Genomic DNA, 19,652 nt, shown 5'->3' on the forward strand with positions numbered 1-19,652 from the left:
TCAGCCACTTGTGGATGTGTAGCATTTCTAGCTGTAAATCCCTTTTAACAGCTGCATGTCTCAAAACTGTGCCACTTGTTGTCATACAAGTTGCGCCAGAGTTGCGTGAAAGCAAGCTGACTGCTTCGCTCGCCTGGCTGAATAACCTCTCTTGTTTAGACACACTTTAATACAGTCCATACGTGAAGTTGGAATGCTTCTGGGTTTCGTGGCGCTTTGTTTGGTGTGAGGATGAACTAGTAGATTCGAGCTTTGGTAGTTGTAGTATTGGTTGTCCGATTTCTTGAATTAGAATGGTAAAACCACGCTCGCTGGCCAGTGGGGGGCCACCAAGATCAGTTGGAGGCTCTGAGTTTGTCTGATTTTCTGTAACACCTTTGGAATTAGCTGGCGGCGGAAACGCTGCACGCCGCTGAGGCCTTCCCAGGATATGCTTAGTGCGTCCGCTGCCCACGCTTGTGGATCTGGGACTGGTGATAATGTAATGTTGTTAGCTGATTGTTGAAGCAAGTGGCTTAATAGGTCTACTAGCGGAGCTCCTATTTCCTTGATAATCTGTGCAAAGATTTCTGTATGGAGCATCCATTCTGTCGGGTGACGGTAGATGTGGCCGAGAGAGTGCGCCTACTAGTACATTCTTGGCTCCAGGAATGTGACATGCTCTGACATGTATGTTGAGATCGCCGATTAGATCGAAAAGTTGAAAGCATAGAGTCAATAGGTTCAATGATCTCGCTTGAGCCTTGTTTGTTTATATAAAACGCCACTGTTGAGTTGTCGGTGTGAATCATTAGATGCGATTCTGTAGAATGGTGCTCCAATGTAGTAGGGCTGATTACTGCTTTCATTTCTAGCATGTTTATGTGCAGCTTGCTCTCTTGCTGGTTCCATAACCCTGATGCCGCCCTGTTGGCTGGTAGATGAGCTCCCCAACCTTGGAGCCACGCTGCCTACATAGAGATGGGTTTTGAATTCGCTCTGTTAAATAGATGCCTTCACAGACATTCGACCTCCTGGTCCACCATAGTAGATGAGGTCTGATGTGCTTCGGTAGACTGAATGGTTGTAGGTCATCGAGATGAGCGTTGATGAGGACCTGTAACGGATGTAACTGTAGTCTGCCTCTGACTGTCATGTCTTGGGCTGACGTGAGGAGACCCAACAGACTCTGCCATTGTCGTAGTGGTAGAGGAGAGAGTAAGGCTTGTGGGGTGGTCTGTTGGATCTTGAGCCATCGGTCCTCTGGTACGACGATACAGTTCTGTGTCGTGAGAAATCGAATGCCTAGAAATTGCAGATCTTGCTTAGGTTCTAGGTCCGACTTGAGTAGATTTACTAACCATCCTAGCTGCGTTAGTAGCTTGATGATGAAGTTTAACTGTAGTTTGAGACGCTGTGGATCTTGATCTACTTGAATCCCGTCGTCGAGGTAGAACGCACTGCGTAGCCCTTGACGATGTAGGTAAGTGACGATAGGTTTCATTACTCTTGTGAACAACCAGGGGGCCGATGATATTCCCAATGGCAGTACTCTCCATTGGTAATGCAGCCCGTCTAGTGTAAACCGTAGGTATTTCCTGGATTCGGGATGTATCGGGATATGTAGATAAGCATCCTGCAGATCTATACTGGCCATGTAGTCCATGGGACGAACTAGGTGCCGTAGTTGAGGTAGATGTATCATGCGAAACGTTGGCGGTTTGCGTAGATAATCTCTGTTGAACGTGCTCATGTTGTAGATGGAGTTCCTTGGAGTTTTTCTTGGGCACTAGGAAAACTGGGGAGTACAAGCCTGGTTCGATGTTTACTTGATCCAGTACTTCTATGGCCTGCTTGGTTAGGAGAGATGAAACAGCTTCTCATAACTTTGGTAGTTGTTGAGCCTGGAAGTCGAACTTGTGAGGGTTGACTGTAAGCGGAGGCGTGGCCTGTAGTTGGATTCGATATCTGTGTTGTAGGATGTTGGAGACATATGGATCCTGTAGAATTCCCCAGTTCTCCCAGTGCAGTTGAAGGCGTTCACCCACTTGTGATGGTTGTACTGGAACGGCTGGGGGTGGAAGAATCCAGTCGTTCCGAACCCGTCTTTCATCGTTTATAGTTGCGGGAGCCTCTGGGTGCCCTGCCTCTTCCAGATCCTCCCCTGTAGTTGCCGTGATGGGCTTAATTTAAAAGAATCTTTTGCTCCTCTTGAACCGCCATCTTCCTGTCCCGTGCTTTCTGTAAGCCAGTAAACTTTGATCTTCCTGAATATCTCTGTGATGTCTGCCTGATGACGCTAGCTAGCGTGTCCATCGACTTTATCATAAGGACTTCCCTTGAATCCTTGGTGACTTCTTTAGAGACTCTATCTATTCCTCCAGCGAAGATTGACGGCGTAGACCACGGAGCTGTGTAGAGTGAAGATGTGAACTGTTCACCCCAACTGCAGGAAGTGAGGAGACCTTGACGACGAGCCAGAGTTAGCGCTGCGGAGACTGATGTAAGATGATCCGTTAAAAACTGCTGGTCCTTCTTCTGCATAAGGAGGGCCGAGTATATCATTCTGTCATCTTCTGATGTAGAATCTCGAAATCTGGTGATGAGAGTTTCATTAATCGTTCTTGATCTGTTAAGGCCGAAGAACATTCTTCTTGTCATGGTTTCGATCTGAACCAGATTGCGGTCGTCTATCTTGTACGTCTTAGTCTTGGCATCGTTGATGACTTTGAAGTTATCGTCGATTTCTTGTGCCTTGAAAAATGGGTCCATATTATGGGCTGAGAACTTTTTGGCGTTGAACTGCGGCGCCTGGGCTTTAGTGGCTTTATGGAAGGCTGTGTCCAGATTCTGTGGGACCGCTGCTATCGGGTCGATCGGAGGTAGGGTGATCGTGTCTGCGTCGTCCTCCCTCATGAGATAGGTGTGGGCCAGGGTTACCGTTCTTAGAAGGTGAAGATAGGTCCAGGTTGTTAACCATCCAGTAGCTGCGTATTTCTGGCGCCGGAGAATATGATGCCTCCATCATCTTCTGTAACGGGATCGCTGATAAGAGGTTGACGCTCTTCCGATGGTGACTGAGGTGGAGTCCTGTATACTTGTACAGCTCTGCAGGGTGACGTCAACGGAGACCTGTCTGGGGACTTCCGTGAAGACTTGTGAGGCGAACGATGTGGTGACCTGTGAGGAGATCGACGAGGTGAACGACGAGGAGATCGACGTGTAGAACGGCGAGGAGATCGACGTGGAGAAGGGCCTGACGAGCTGCGTCTGTATGGTGACCTTCGCGGAGATCTATGTGGTGAACGATAATAGATTCGCGAGGCTCTTGGGGAATCCCTCGATGACCTTCTAGACGAAGATGACTTGGAGCCTGTAACTGGTGCCCTTCGCGAAGACCTTCGCGAAGCTTCATCTGAGTCCGGTCCTGGGGAGTGACGACTTGACCTTCGTGAAGGCTGGGGGTCCGAGTCAGAGTCCGGGGATGAGAGGATCTTCCTTCGCGAACCTCTTCGTGAGCGTTGATCATCGTAGTCCGAGGTAGGTGACGATCTAGGTGTCCTTCGTGAAGGCCTTCGCGAACGCTGAACATCTGGGTCCTTCGCAGAGGTGGGCTGTGACGTCCTTCGCGCAGGTGGGTTCCTCAGCGATGACTTGGTAGCAGCCGCTACGTTGACGGGTGGTCCCTCTGGGGTGACGTCTACGTTGGAGCCTTCGTGAAGGCTCAGGCTCTGGGCTGGTTGTCTCTCCAGTCCGTAGCGGTCTTCCATCATCTTCATAATCTGAAGAACCAGGTCGTCCGGGACGGTCTGCATCAGGTATGATGATCGGCTGATAATCATACAGGCCCAGTTCTGCGGCGGGAACAATCTCAGCTGAGAAAGTCCTTGTAGACTTCGTCGATTTCCCCTTGGAGGTAGACGCTGCCCTGGGGTGCGGAGTCTGCGTTGAGTTGAAGTAGAAGCCCTCTTAGTCTTCGGCTGCGACGACGGGATGTCTGGGGATGCAGGACACTTCTTGGAGACGGCGGACTGCGTCCCACGCCTCTCCTTCGAGGGTAACTCTAGCGGAGGGAGGGGGTCGTCCGACAGCAGTTGACTGGCGAGGGGTTCAGATGTATCAGCCATGGCTAGACTCTGCTTACGTGACCTATCTGCTGTGCGTCTCAAAACGCAAAGTAAATATTTGTTAAAAGCAGAATTAGACAAATTATTACAGTAACTGCAACGTGAAGAAAATGAACATGGTGCAGTACAGCTAGGGCATATTAAATGCGGATCAGCAGCAGTTAAACGTAACCTGCAAACAGTACAGATTTTCATCAACGTAAACTACTGAACAATCACAGCGTCCCGTGAATAAACAGCAGAAATACGAATAAATATCAATACATAATGTTGAAGGATACTAGCTAAACCTCTATAGATGACCAAAAGAGGTAACTACATAAGAATAATCAAAGGATATAGTGTGTAGGGAGACACCGGCGCTCTCACATCCTGCTCACTGGGCGAAGAAGGAGAGAGTGAAGCATGTGGGAAGAGATGGCGCCTCCTTTCCCGCGGATTTCGGAAAGGGAAGCAACTCTTGGTGAGTACTAATAAGTGATTTTACATTGAAGGGAGCTTCAATTAGGGAGATACAAGTGTTCCACTATGTTCGCAAGGAGAAGAAGACAAGCAAAAGAGCATGAGTCAGGACAAGTATAAAAACCAGCTATCAATTCTTATTCAGAAAATTACATGAGCATTTCTATTGTGACAACCAAGTCAGTACGATCCGTTAGTTTGATCAAACAGCCTGCTTGATCAGCACATGGGTTGCTTTACAGGATCTTCTTAGAGTCAGGATAAGGAAAAATAAAACTGTTTTTAGGCTGTTACTCTGTATCACTAAAATTTACACAATTGCAAATAGCGTATGTCGACATGACCCACATCTGCATAACTGGGCGTTCAGTGGGATTAAGAAATACAGTTTGCTCTACCACCATGTATAGTGTAATAAAACACACTTTCGCCCTGAACTATTATAGTTAAAGTACGAGGACGCTTAAACTTGTGAGTCGAATTGACACATTTTAACCGTCGTAAAACATAAAAGTAATGTTTCCACCAGTGACGTTAACTGCGTGAAGCAACTGCAAACCAAGAAACGGGATGCAACGGAGTAGTTTACTGTAGGAGGCCGTACGAGGCGATGACAACTGACATGCATCGTGATGTCGCTTACATTGTAATGTAATGTAAAATGGTTCGATTACAAGGGGGCACACTAGAATGGTGCAGTGACGGGATAACGTCATTCAATTGTTACGTCATCAAAAAACTATACCTTTATTGTCTGATAATGTATTTTTTTTTCGATTGTTCTAACCGCTAGGCATCTTAGAATGCGTAATAGGGTATCCAGAAAAGCATGTTTACTCGTAAAATCAGGCAAAACTTCGGAAAAATACGAATAGCTGCTGAAAACAATAAATCAGACTATAGATGGCAATTAGGTCGCTCAGCCAGGTATGACGACAGACCGTCGACTCACATGGCATGAAATGCACGTGCAGCCCACAGGCACAAGGGGTCATCTCAAAGATATTTTATGTTTTTTCATGTGTATTGAATATGTCAGACTCTATTGATTATCTTATCTTAGCTAATATCTCAGTTCCCCAGCTCGACCCCAACCACCGTCTGCGACACCCGTCCTGGTTTTGCTTTTGACATGACCCCTCCTACCTGTTTCTTTTTATAGTGATAGTGAGACGCCATGGTTGCTGCATCCTTAATAGTTTCAGTATTAAAGTTATTATTTTTTACGTAGTCTGCTATCGTTTATAATGAAGCTAAGTCCAATTTCAAAATAATCATTTAAAAAGTGTCCTTTGTAATACAATATCATCGCACACTAATTTGCATAAAGCCATGGTGTGTTCTGAACAAGTCGCATTGGACTTAGAAAAACCCGCATTGCTCATTTCTGCACTAAACTCACCTCAGTAAAATCCTTCTTTTACGTTTCCTGTCTCCCTCCCACTGCGACTGTAGTAAGGCCGAACTTAGTTTAACAGATACTTCACACTTTCACATATTAACTATCATATATTTATCCAATGTCCACCATCACATATTTATCCAATGCCCACTATCACATATGTATCCCATGACCACCATCACATATTTATCTAATGCCCACCATCACATGTATATCTCATGCCCACTATCACATATTTATCCAACGCCCACTATCACATGTATTATAAATCCAATGCCCACTATCACTGTTTATCCAATGTCCACCATCACATATTTATCCAATGCCTACTATCACATATGTATCCCATGCCCACTATCACATATTTATCCAATGTCCACCATCACAGATTTATCCCATGCCCACTATCACAGATTTATCCAATGCCCACTATCACATATTTATCCAATGCCTACTATCACATATGTATCCCATGCCCACTATCACATATTTATCCAATGTCCACTATCACAGATTTATCCAATGCCTACTATCACATATTTATCCCATGCCCACTATCACAGATTTATCCAATGCCCACTATCACATATTTATCCAATGCCACCATCACATATTTATCCAATGCCCACTATCACAGATTTATCCAATGCCCACTATCACAGATTTATCTAATGCCCACTATCACATATTTATCCAATGTCCACCATCACATATTTATCCAATGCCCACTATCACATATGTATCCCATGCCCCCCATCAAATGTATATCCAATGCCCACTATCACATATGTATCCCTGGATAATGCCCACTATCACATATTTATTCAATGAGTGGGACACCCTCGTCATGCAGTAAACTAAATACAATGTATGGTGTAGTGACATGTCATGTGCATGCTGATCTTTTCTGAAGAAATCAGCCAGACTGGAGCATTTTTTTAACAAGTATTTGGCAAAAATGTAGTGTTTGTAGAACTATCTGGCCCATGCAGCTGTACTACGCACTGGGTTCCTGTCCGTGTTTTATGTTTCACAACCCTGATGAATGGTTACATACTTCAGAGTACATGTATGTCCAATACAAACAACACAGTATATTACTAACAGCTAAACATAGAAACACTCTCTTTTTAATAACCCTGATCAACATTTACAAATTTAAAAACAACTTTCTAAAAATGTTTAAAAATACATAGCTGCAAATGTTGCATATTCCTAATTATAAATAATAGATAATAACAGGTAAACACTGGTGAAAGACTATTATCCACTGACTCTGTGTTGCTGCAGCGTGTCCTGTGTTGTAGTTCAAGCTTTACAGCAGCAGTGTCTCAGCCCCACCATCACTCTTTCACTCATCTTGTCAACATACACAATTATTCAAACAGTCAGTCAGATCTTGTTGACATACACATTTATTCAAATGGTAACTGTCAGATCTTGTTGACATACACATTTATTCAAACAGTCACAGACAGATATTGTCAACATACACATTTATTCAAATGGTCACAGTCAGATCTTGTCAATACACACATTTATTCAACTGACTGACTGACTGAGTTTGGTTTTACACCGCTTTTAGCAATATTCCAGCCACATCACGGCGGGGGACACCAGAAATGGGTTTCACACATTGTACCCATGTGGGGATTCGAACCCGGGTCTTCATCGTGACGAGCCAACGCTTTAACCATTAGGCTACCCCACCGCCCCACATTTATTCAAACAGTCACAGACTGATGTCAATACATATTTATTCAAATGGTCAGTCAGATCTTGTCAATACACACATTTATTCAAACAGTCATAGACTGATATTGTCAACATACATATTTATTCAAATGGTCACAGTCAGTTCTTGTCGACATACACATTTATTTAAACAGTCACAGACAGATATTGTCAACATACATATTTATTCAAATGGTTACTGTCAGATCTTGTCGACACACACATTTATTCAAACAGTCACAGACAGATATTGTCTACATACATATTTATTCAAATGGTAACTGTCAGATCTTGTCGACATACACATTTATTCAAACAGTCACAGTCAGGCCTTGTCAACATATGTACAATAGCTCCTGATATTTTTAAATACACAAGTAATCAGCATTTTTGTCAGATTTTGCTTTCATTCAGTGCTGTATTGAATGTAGTAGTACTGGAAGAGGTTTCTGATGCTCCAGTTAGGTCAGACTCATACAAGATACTGTAGGTTTATCAAACAAAAGAATTTAGGGATCATGAATATGTTTTCATATATTTTTTGTAATGTAGTCCAAGCACATTATTTGATAGGTATTAATAATCCCTAGCAGTTGTTAAAATACACTGAAATACATCCATCATGTAGAATTCCAATTTCAACTGCTTGGTGTTTTTTCCAGATCAATCAATTCTGGATGAACACACACAAACCAACCATGCTGATGTTTATACATGTTACAAGGTTTGTTTGGTAAGTTTGTTATGGTGGAGTTGGCGACAAGTAACTCTGTGGGTTCTGTTTGGGCTTGCTACTCACATGGCTTCAGGCAATGGTAGGACAGCTGCTTTACCACACAGGGAACGTCCCTCTGGAACACAAAACAGTAGAGTGAAGGCGCATCTTACTTCCTGGAGCAACTAGGGGCGGAGGGGTAGCCTTATGGTTCAAGTGTCCGCACATCATGCTAAAGACAAGGTTCAATTCCCCACATGGGTACAAGATGTGTGAAGCCAATTTCTGGTGATATTGCTGGAATACTGCTAAAAGCGGTGTAAAACCATACTCACTCACTCTTTTGGCATCTGCTGTACTTTGGTGATACAATTTGGCGGTACAATACAATAATGTACACCTGTCCTTGAACACAATGGTAAGACTCACACTAAGTCTCTGAATATATGTAATTTTGATAGAAACAAACAATTCCTTTTAAACTGAAAAGGAGTCCCAGAGAGAATGGAAACCTGAGGAAATCTAGAATTGTGTCATTTAGAGCTCTAAAATTGCAGAATGGGCTGAGCAGAAGGGAAAATAATGTGCTACCATTGGAATTACCATGTCAGTGCCAGTTAACATGTGTTATCACACCTACCATACTTTCCCGCTGTGATATTTCATGATTATACAAGCAGAAATGCCTGAGTAATATGTGCACAGAGCATTTTCTAAGCTGGATCAAAATTCAGGCATTTTTAAGAGACAAAATTGCTGAGTCGTATCCTTCATGCAGAGTTTCAGCTTTGTAGGCCTTATAATTCAGAGATGTCAAAAATGCATAGAATGTATGAAGATCTAAGGTCATAGCTTGATGACAATATCATAGTATAAAGAAGAAATAGGATCATATGCTATAATGCATACTACATAGTTTCTGCATATCAAAATGCCTAAGAATGGGCATTTGCTATTTCAATATGGCCACCTTGGCAGACATGTTTAAAGCTGCACTATTAAATGAGCACTGTTTAGAAACACGATAGCTGAGGCCATTCATACACATTTCATCTCCATAGGCTTGTCATTTCACAAAAATTATCAGATATGTAATTTTTAAAAATAAGATTATATTTTTGGGTCACAGTAGCCATTTTAATACACTCAATCAATTCTTAGTCTATGATATATGTACAATTCAAATTGTATAGATAAAGCACTACACTTTGTATGTGGAATATGAAAATAGATTATGCTGTCCTATTATCATCATTTTTCTTCAACATCAATGCAGTTTTGTACACATATTCCTCCATATATTGAAGTAAGAAGTTTGTGCTCTTTCCATCAGTAGGGTAGCAGTGTGTGAATTAGTTGATTAATAAATAAAATTTTAAAAATTAATAATTATAAATTTGTAAAAAAAGATTGTATTGTACAACAGCACACTGGGACTTTGAGACACAAAAGTTTAAAGAAAAAACCCTAAACAGCAAATTAGCTAGACTGATATTCACGCAACATTGTGATTAAACTTCTCACTCTATGACATTGCAGTCTACATTCTCTCATAGATTCTCTCAGTCTTGTGATCTTAGCAGCTTCACTTGTTCAATCAGCTTGTCTTGGACACCAGTAACAACCAAAATAGATCAAAGCATTTTCAAACCAATGTAAAAACGGTAAATATATGTCCATAATAGCTTCAGTTTGCCTTTTGTAAACATATAGTTATTGTTTCACCACAGAGCTATTGCTGACTGACAAGCACAAATCAGTGTTGTTATTCAGTCTGGACAGTGCTGTCATATGGAGTAATGAAGCTCTGTTAGTTAACTGAAGACTTTGAAATTAAGATTCTTAAATTCACTGAGGTACAACAAAAAAAGCAATGAATGTGATGTATTTTAGACACACGTGTACATGAGTGAGTGAGTGAGTTTAGGTTTCACACTCAGCAATATTCCAGCTATATGACGGCGGTCTAAATAATAGAGTCTAGACCAGACAATCCAGTGATCAGCAGCATGAGCATCGATCTGTGCAATTGGGAACCGTTAACATGTGCTTTAACCAAGTCAGCCAGCCCGACCACCCTATCCTGTTAGTCGCCTCTTACGACAAGCATGGGTTACTGAAGGCCAATATTCTTACCCGGACCTTCATGGGTAAAATGTACATGACCTACTGTCCTTACTACAACATGTCAAATCAACATGTCCAAAATTATGGCAGCCATTCTCGAAATGACCAGTATCAGGTCAACAAAAAGAAAATTTCAGCTTCTTTCTGGCTGTGCTAAATGTGACAATGATGCCTGGCCAGACAAAACGGTATACAAAAGTCAGTTGAGAAAAGAGAGTTCAACTGACTGACTGACTGAGTTTAGTTTTACGCCGCTTTTAGCAATATTCCAGCAATATCACGGCGGGGGACACCAGAAATGGGCTTCACACATGGTGCCCATGTGGGGAATCGAGTGGTTAAAGTGTTTACTCCTCACGCCGAAGACCCGGGATCGATTCCCCACATGGGTACAATGTGTGAAGCCCATTTCTGGTGTTCCCCGCCGTGATATTGCTGGAATATTGCTAAAAGCGGCATAAAACTAAACTCACTCACACTAGCTATATGAAGTGAAACATTTAACCGTCTTGCATGGAAAGTGTGGTCTGGTTTGAATTGTTCCACATATCATTTAGCTGTCCAAAGTGTGACTTGATGTATGACAGATGAAATGGGTCAAACGCACAATATGAGGGAATATATTAGCATGGTAAGAGCATGTTGAAAGAGCAATGTCAAATTCAAATCAAACATAAAATGTGACAAACGTGAGGCATATAACTGATTAAAAACTAAGACGTACCAAATTTTATTCAATTGTTAATGAAAGTGGCTGAGTAATTGGCACAGTTAGGTATAAATTCTTGATAAACTTAGTTATATTATGCTTGGTAGATTTAACAACCTTGAGAAGTATCTGAGGAGATCTTGTACCTAAATGGGACAAGCGGAACACCATGGCTGCCATATTTAGTTCATGTGAACTAAAGTACTGTCAGTTTTTAGGCTGTTACTCTGTATCCCTAAAATTTACACAACTACAAATATCACATGTTGAAATAACCCACATTGGCCTATTTGGGCATTGGATGTGTATATAGATATCCAGAAAAGCATGTTTACTCGTAAAATCGGGCAAAATACGAATAGCTGCTGAAAACAATAGATCAGACTATAGATGGCAATTAGGTCACTGAGCCAGGTATGACGATGGACTGTCAACTCACCTCACATGAAATGCATGTGCTGCCCACAGGCACAAAGGGTCATCTAAAAACTATTTTATGCTTTTTCATGTGTGTTGAATATGTCTCATCTCTTGATTAACATCTTACGTGTCTTTCTTTCATAAGGTTTATGTTGATACCCATAGAAAAGCTTAAATCAGCTATCGTATTAAATGTCTCAAAATATATAGGTGACATGACCAAGATCGACAGGACCAAATATTATTTGTAAATTGTTATGACATGCAGTTTACTTCTGCAGTTTAATTCCCCTAAAGGATTATCTAATCTTAGCTGATATCTCTATCCCCCAGCCCGACCCCAACCAATGTCTGTGATACCCATCCTGGTGTTGCTTTTTGAGGTGACCCCTCCTACCTGTTTCTTTTTATAGTGATAGTGAGACTCCATGGTAGCTACATCCTTAATAGTTTCAGTATTAAAGTTATTATTTTTTACGTCAGCTATCGTTTATAATGAAGCTAAGTTTAATTTCAAAATGGGCATCTAAAAAGTGTCCTTGGTAATACAATATACACACAAATTGCATAAAGCCATGGTCTGTTCTAAATAAGTCGCTTTGGATTTAAAAAAACCCTGCATTGCTCGTTTTGTACTAATCTCTTCTCAGTCCCAGATAGTATTAGAACGTTGGCCCAATGTTGGCAATATTGGCAATATTGGCAAAACCATTGTCAACTTTGGGCCAACATCTGACTCTGAATGCTATCTGGGGTAAAGTCCTTCTTTTACGTTTCCGATCTCCCTACCACTGAGACTGTAGTTAGGCCGAACTTAGTTTAACATATTTTTTCACATTTTCACATATTAACTACCTAAATTGTAGGTATAAATTTGAAAAGAAAAGAGTGTTTTTTTCTATTTCCGACAGTACCTAATGAGTGAATGTTGTTGTTTGCTGAGTCAGCAATATCTATGCTAAACCAGGACATCTTGTATCATGCCTGTGGCAGGGAGTCGTGTACTGCATGAGCAATGAGCAAGTATAACTTGTCTCTCATACCCCATGTGTACTGATACACCAAGCTGACATATGATAGACTCATAATACAGATCGTACACGAGTCTCTCATACCATATGTGTACTGATACACCAAGCTGACATATGATAGACACATAATACAGCTCATACATATCTCTCATACCCCATGTGTACTGATACACCAAGCTGACATATAATAGACACATAATACAGCTCACACTTGTCTCTCATACCCCATGTGTACTGATACACCAAGCTGACATATGATAGACACATAATACAGCTCATACATATCTCTCATACCCCATGTGTACTGATACACCAAGCTGACATATGATAGACACATAATACAGCTCATACATATCTCTCATACCCCATGTGTACTGATACACCAAGCTGACATATGATAGACACATAATACAGCTCATACATGTCTCTCATACCATATGTGTACTGATACACCAAGCTGACATATGATAGACACATAATACAGCTCATACATGTCTCTCATACCCCAAGTGTACTGATACACCAAGCTGACATATGATAGACTCATAATACAGCTCACACTTGTCTCTCATACCCCATGTGTACTGATACACCAAGCTGACACATGATAGACACATAATACAGCTCATACATGTCTCTCATACCCCATGTGTACTGATACACCAAGCTGACATATGATAGACACATAATACAGCTCACACTTGTCTCTCATACCCCATGTGTACTGATACACCAAGCTGACACATGATAGACACATAATACAGCTCATACATATCTCTCATACCCTATGTGTACTGATACACAAAGCTGACATATGATAGACACATAATACAGCTCATACATGTCTCTCATACCATATGTGTACTGATACACCAAGCTGACATATGATAGACTCATAATACAGCTCACACTTGTCTCTCATACCCCATGTGTACTGATACACCAAGCTGACATATGATAGACACATAATACAGCTCATACATGTCTCTCATACCATATGTGTACTGATACACCAAGCTGACATATGATAGACACATAATACAGCTCACACTGTCTCTCATACCCCATGTGTACTGATACACCAAGCTGACATATAATAGACACATAATACAGCTCATACATGTCTCTCATACCATATGTGTACTGATACACCAAGCTGACATATGATAGACTCATAATACAGCTCATACATATCTCTCATACCCTATGTGTACTGATACACCAAGCTGACATATGATAGACACATAATACAGCTCATACATATCTCTCATACCCTATGTGTACTGATACACCAAGCTGACATATGATAGACACATAATACAGCTCATACATGTCTCTCATACCATATGTGTACTGATACACCAAGCTGACATATGATAGACACATAATACAGCTCACACTTGTCTCTCATACCCCATGTGTACTGATACACCAAGCTGACATATGATAGACTCATAATACAGCTCATACATATCTCTCATACCCCATGTGTACTGATACACCAAGCTGACATATGATAGACACATAATACAGCTCACACTTGTCTCTCATACCCCATGTGTACTGATACACCAAGCTGACATATGATAGACACATAATACAGCTCATACATGTCTCTCATACCATATGTGTACTGATACACCAAGCTGACATATGATAGACACATAATACAGCTCATACATGTCTCTCATACTCTATGTGTACTGATACACCAAGCTGACATATGATAGACACATAATACAGCTCATACATGTCTCTCATACCCCATGTGTAATTGATACACCAAGCTGACATATGATAGACACATAATACAGCTCATACATGTCTCTCATACCCCATGTGTACTGATACACCAAGCTGACATATGATAGACACATAATACAGCTCACACTTGTCTCTCATACCCCATGTGTACTGATACACCAAGCTGACACATGATAGACACATAATACAGCTCATACAGCTCATACCATATGTGATACACCAAGCTGACATATATAATACAGCTCATGTGTCTCTCATACATGTGTACTGAAGCTGACATATGATAGACACATAATACAGCTCATACATGTCTCTCATACCCTATGTGTACTGATACACCAAGCTGACATATGATAGACACATAATACAGCTCATACATGTCTCTCATACTCTATGTGTACTGATACACCAAGCTGACATATGATAGACACATAATACAGCTCATACATATCTCTCATACCCCATGTGTACTGATACACCAAGCTGACATATGATAGACACATAATACAGCTCATACATATCTCTCATACCCCATGTGTACTGATACACCAAGCTGACATATGATAGACACATAATACAGCTCATACATATCTCTCATACCCCATGTGTACTGATACACCAAGCTGACATATGATAGACACATAATACAGCTCACACTTGTCTCTCATACCCTATGTGTACTGATACACCAAGCTGACATATGATAGACACATAATACAGCTCATACATGTCTCTCATACCCTATGTGTACTGATACACCAAGCTGACATATGATAGACTCATAATACAGCTCATACATATCTCTCATACCCCATGTGTACTGATACACAAAGCTGACATATGATAGACACATAATACAGCTCATACATAATACAGCTCATACATATCTCTCATACCCCATGTGTACTGATACACCAAGCTGACATATGATAGACACATAATACAGCTCATACACTTGTCTCTCATGTGTACTGATACACCAAGCTGACATATGTAGACTCATGATAAAACACACCTGTCTCTCATACCCCATATGATAGCTGACATATGATAGACACATAATACAGCTCATACATATCTCTCATACCCTATGTGTACTGATACACCAAGCTGACATATGATAGACACATAATACAGCTCACACTTGTCTCTCATACCCTATGTGTACTGGTACACCAAGCTGACATATGATAGACTCATAATACAGCTCAAACTTGTCTCTCATACCCCATGTGTACTGATACACCAAGCTGACATATGATAGACACATAATACAGCTCAAACTTGTCTCTCATACCATATGTGTACTGATACACCAAGCTGACATATGATAGACTCATAATACAGCTCATACATGTCTTTCATACCCTATGTGTACTGATACACCAAGCTGACATATGATAGACACACAATACAGCTCATACATCACGTATCTGCCAGCTGTAAACTTTCCTCAGTATATTGTGATCCTGCATGATGCCAAATACAATACACCTGAGTAATATGTCAACTCTATATTCACAATGGAGACAAAAACTCTAATTGTTAGTTTTATCGATGAGACTGCAAGGTGTTACAAACTGAATATATGCAGCATGTTCCAGATATCATATCAAATGATACCAAGCGGCAATAACTTCATAATTACTAAAAGTTGCCTTTCGCAACCATACCACCGCCCACCCCTACAACCCCTACCATACCACACCACCACCCACCCTACCTCTACCACACCATCACCCACCCCTACCACACCACCACCCACCCCTACCCCTACCACAAACTACCCACCCCTACCATACAACCACCCACCCCTACCATACCACCACACATCCCTATCATACCACACAACCACCCACCCCTACCCCTACCACACCACCACCCACCCTAACCATACCACCACCCCTACCCCTACCACACCACCACTCACCCCTACCATACCACCACCCACTCCTACCATACCACCACACATCCCTACCACACCACCATACATCCCTATCATACCACCACACACCCCTACCATACCACCACACATCCCTACCATACCACCACACATCCCTACCATACCACACAACTATCCACCCCTACCACACCACCAACCATCCCTACCCCTACCACACCACCACCCATCCCTACCATACCACCACCCATCCCTACCATACCACCACACCTCCCCACCATACCACCACACACCCCTACCATACGACCAAACACCCCAACCCCTACCACACCACCACTCATCCCTACCATACCACCACACATCCCTACCATACCACCACACACCCCTACCATACATCCCTACCATACCACCACACACACCTACCATACCACCACACACCCCTACCATACCACCACACATCCCCACCATACCACCACACATCCCTACCATACCACAAGACATCCCTACCATACCACCACACCCCTACCATACCACCAGACATCCCTACCATACCACCACACATCCCTACCATACCACCACACATCCCTACCATACTGACCACACACACCTACCATACCACCACACATCCCCACCATACCACCACACATCCCTACCATACCACCAGACATCCCTACCATACCACCACACACCCCTACCATACCACCACACATCCCTACCATACCACCACACACCCCTACCATACCACCACACATCCCTACCATACCACCACACGTCCCTACCATACCACCACACACCCCTACCATACCACCACACATCCCTACCACACCACCATACATCCCTACCATACCACCACCTCACACCTACCATACCACCACACACCCCTACCATACCACCACACATCCCTACCATACCACCACCACACACCTACCACACCACCACACATCCCTACCATACCACCATACATCCCTACCATACCACCACACATCCCCACCATACCACCACACATCCCCACCATACCACCACACACCCCTACCATACCACCACACACACCTGCCACAACATGATACCACAACACACACCTGTATCATTACCACCCTCAAGCGCTCCTCTATGACAGAAAGTGCAGCCTGACTGTACAACCAATGGCCGTATGCATATGTCGGGCGTAAATTCTAGTCCGCGCGTAAGTAAATGTGCGCCCGATCTAACGCTAACCGGTATGCACATAGTAGACGAGTTAAAGTTACGCCAGTCGAAGGCTTCTATATTTACACCACCCACCCAGCAGGCGTAGTATGAAGCCTTTGTAATGGCTGCACTGGATGCCGAAGTTTTTATCAGGCGACATTTTCAAAAGTTTTTAAAGTGAAGGTTGTGCGAGAATTGTGCTCGCGTGGTCCTGGATCTGCATGACGGGCTATAAAATTACACAGAAATGTAGAATATTTAATTTCATATCCGTTGGTATAAATAGAAGTGCGACTACCTCGCCGGGTTTGAGAAATAGACACTGCTAAATGTTGCCTAAAATTTTGTTACGCTGCTAAGAAACTGTCAATTTCTCCGCTTTTGTCGAAAGCACCGATAAAAGCACTCTGCTACATTTTTTTAATTTTGCATCTTTACAGAATGTGTGAGTGAAGAAAATACAGCCTGATATCTGAACGACATAAGTGTATATGAATTGGGTTTATGTGCTAATGCATAACGTTAGACGCTCAACATTAAAAATGACTCGCAATAAGTGTCAAAAATGGATTTTCTTCTATGACGTCAACTGACGACAGAGAAGTCATACACGTATAAAAGGGGGCATAACTGAGTTATGCTTAACACTAGGTCAATGTTACTCAGATCACTGGGAGAAAAGTTGTTGTGGATACTTACGCTATATTTTCGTTATGTTGTGTTCACGGTGAACCAACCTATTCCATTACAAAGTTCCCCAATGTGAGCGGATACGTTTTGGTAGTTTCACAATTTCTAAGAAAAGATGGCAATGTACTACTTGAGAAAGCAGAATTTAGCGATTTGGATGGCCCTATCCGATATGTAAGTTAGTTCTTAGATTCCCATATTCTCCTGTTTGTGTAGATGTATATTGACTAATTTTGCATCATTATTAACGGAGTACTAGCCATATCTTCAAATGTACTGAAATTACTGATAATAATACAACATTTTAGTTGACGTCATGGCTTGTTATATGCATTTTGCGACGTCGGAAAAAGACGACATTGGTTTGCTGATTAGTATATCTTACCTAAATTCCATTAATTGTATGAAAGGTCTCGGCTTCTATATCTGAATTTAACACTCTTTAGACCAAACATAAACTGAATGATATTACCAATTAAATAGTGTCCTGAATATATCAACAATTTGACGGTTTGACTCATGATCTTATTGTGAGCAACACGCACACCTGTTTGGCATCAATTTAACGTAAATGAAAATAATAATATTTCACAACACCCAAATATTTTGCAGTTATGGCTACGTGTGCCAATTTCTTATGTAAATATTATTCAAACAATCAAAACTTTCAAAGAATAAAAACGCCTACCCTATATCCAGGTATAATATGGTATTGAACAAGGCTAAATGTATATACTGAAAATAGTTTGATGAAAAAGTATCTGAACGATACGCAAAGTATACATCATAATACTGAAAGTGTAATCGGAAGGATAGGGCGATTGTGTTCACACTTGTTCAACCGACCTTCACCTCAAAGAAATTGTCTAACATGTACAACAATGTTGACGTATGACATCACTACCACCGATCGATTACTTATAAAATGGCGGCCACGCTGACAAGGGTACACAGGATTTTGCGAGGACCCTTCCCTTGATTCCCTAAATATGAGATGTAAGTAATCAGAATGATTCTGACTATATGTGTATTGTTATATGTTTTATCGTTTTCATTGTAAGTAAGAGAAGAAGCCAGAAATGCTTATAAAAACCTTTGTCGTTCTGCGTCAGTCATGGCGTCACGCTGCATGGACACTTCGACAATTTCTTATGAAATATCAAATGATTGCATTGCTTCTTTTTTTAATTTCCCATTTCTTGCTACGATACTCTTTCCATGCATATTCTAAAGCTATTGAGCCATTGCAAGCAATGAAAAGACGGCTGCATGTCGGAAAATTTCAGAAAATGCTACTTAGTATAAAATCGGAATTTTTTCTTTCTTTACAAGCGCAGCCTTCGAAAGCACAGCGCTCATTTGGACTTTTGACACTCAATATCTTTCATTTCATTTTATCCAGAC

At 41.7% G+C, this 19,652-nt stretch overlaps 1 protein-coding gene across 2 annotated transcripts in view; it reads right to left on the minus strand.

Annotated features, from left to right (window-relative positions):
* The window catches only part of LOC124287941 (cell wall protein DAN4-like), an 85,374-nt gene that overhangs the window by 45,136 nt on the left and 20,586 nt on the right, over positions 1–19,652 (minus strand). For both annotated transcript variants that reach the window (XR_006901348.1, XM_046724436.1), the window contains exon 2: positions 8,504–8,555. Coding sequence is in view for 1 of the 2 variants with exons in the window: in XM_046724436.1 (XP_046580392.1) it covers positions 8,504–8,555 (52 nt within the window). In the remaining variant the exon portion in view is untranslated. The remainder of the gene's footprint in view (positions 1–8,503; positions 8,556–19,652) is intronic.

The sequence above is a fragment of the Haliotis rubra genome, unplaced genomic scaffold, assembly GCF_003918875.1.
Source record: "Haliotis rubra isolate DU_JTF1 unplaced genomic scaffold, ASM391887v1 Scf111, whole genome shotgun sequence".
Taxonomy (NCBI): Eukaryota; Metazoa; Mollusca; class Gastropoda; order Lepetellida; family Haliotidae; genus Haliotis; species Haliotis rubra.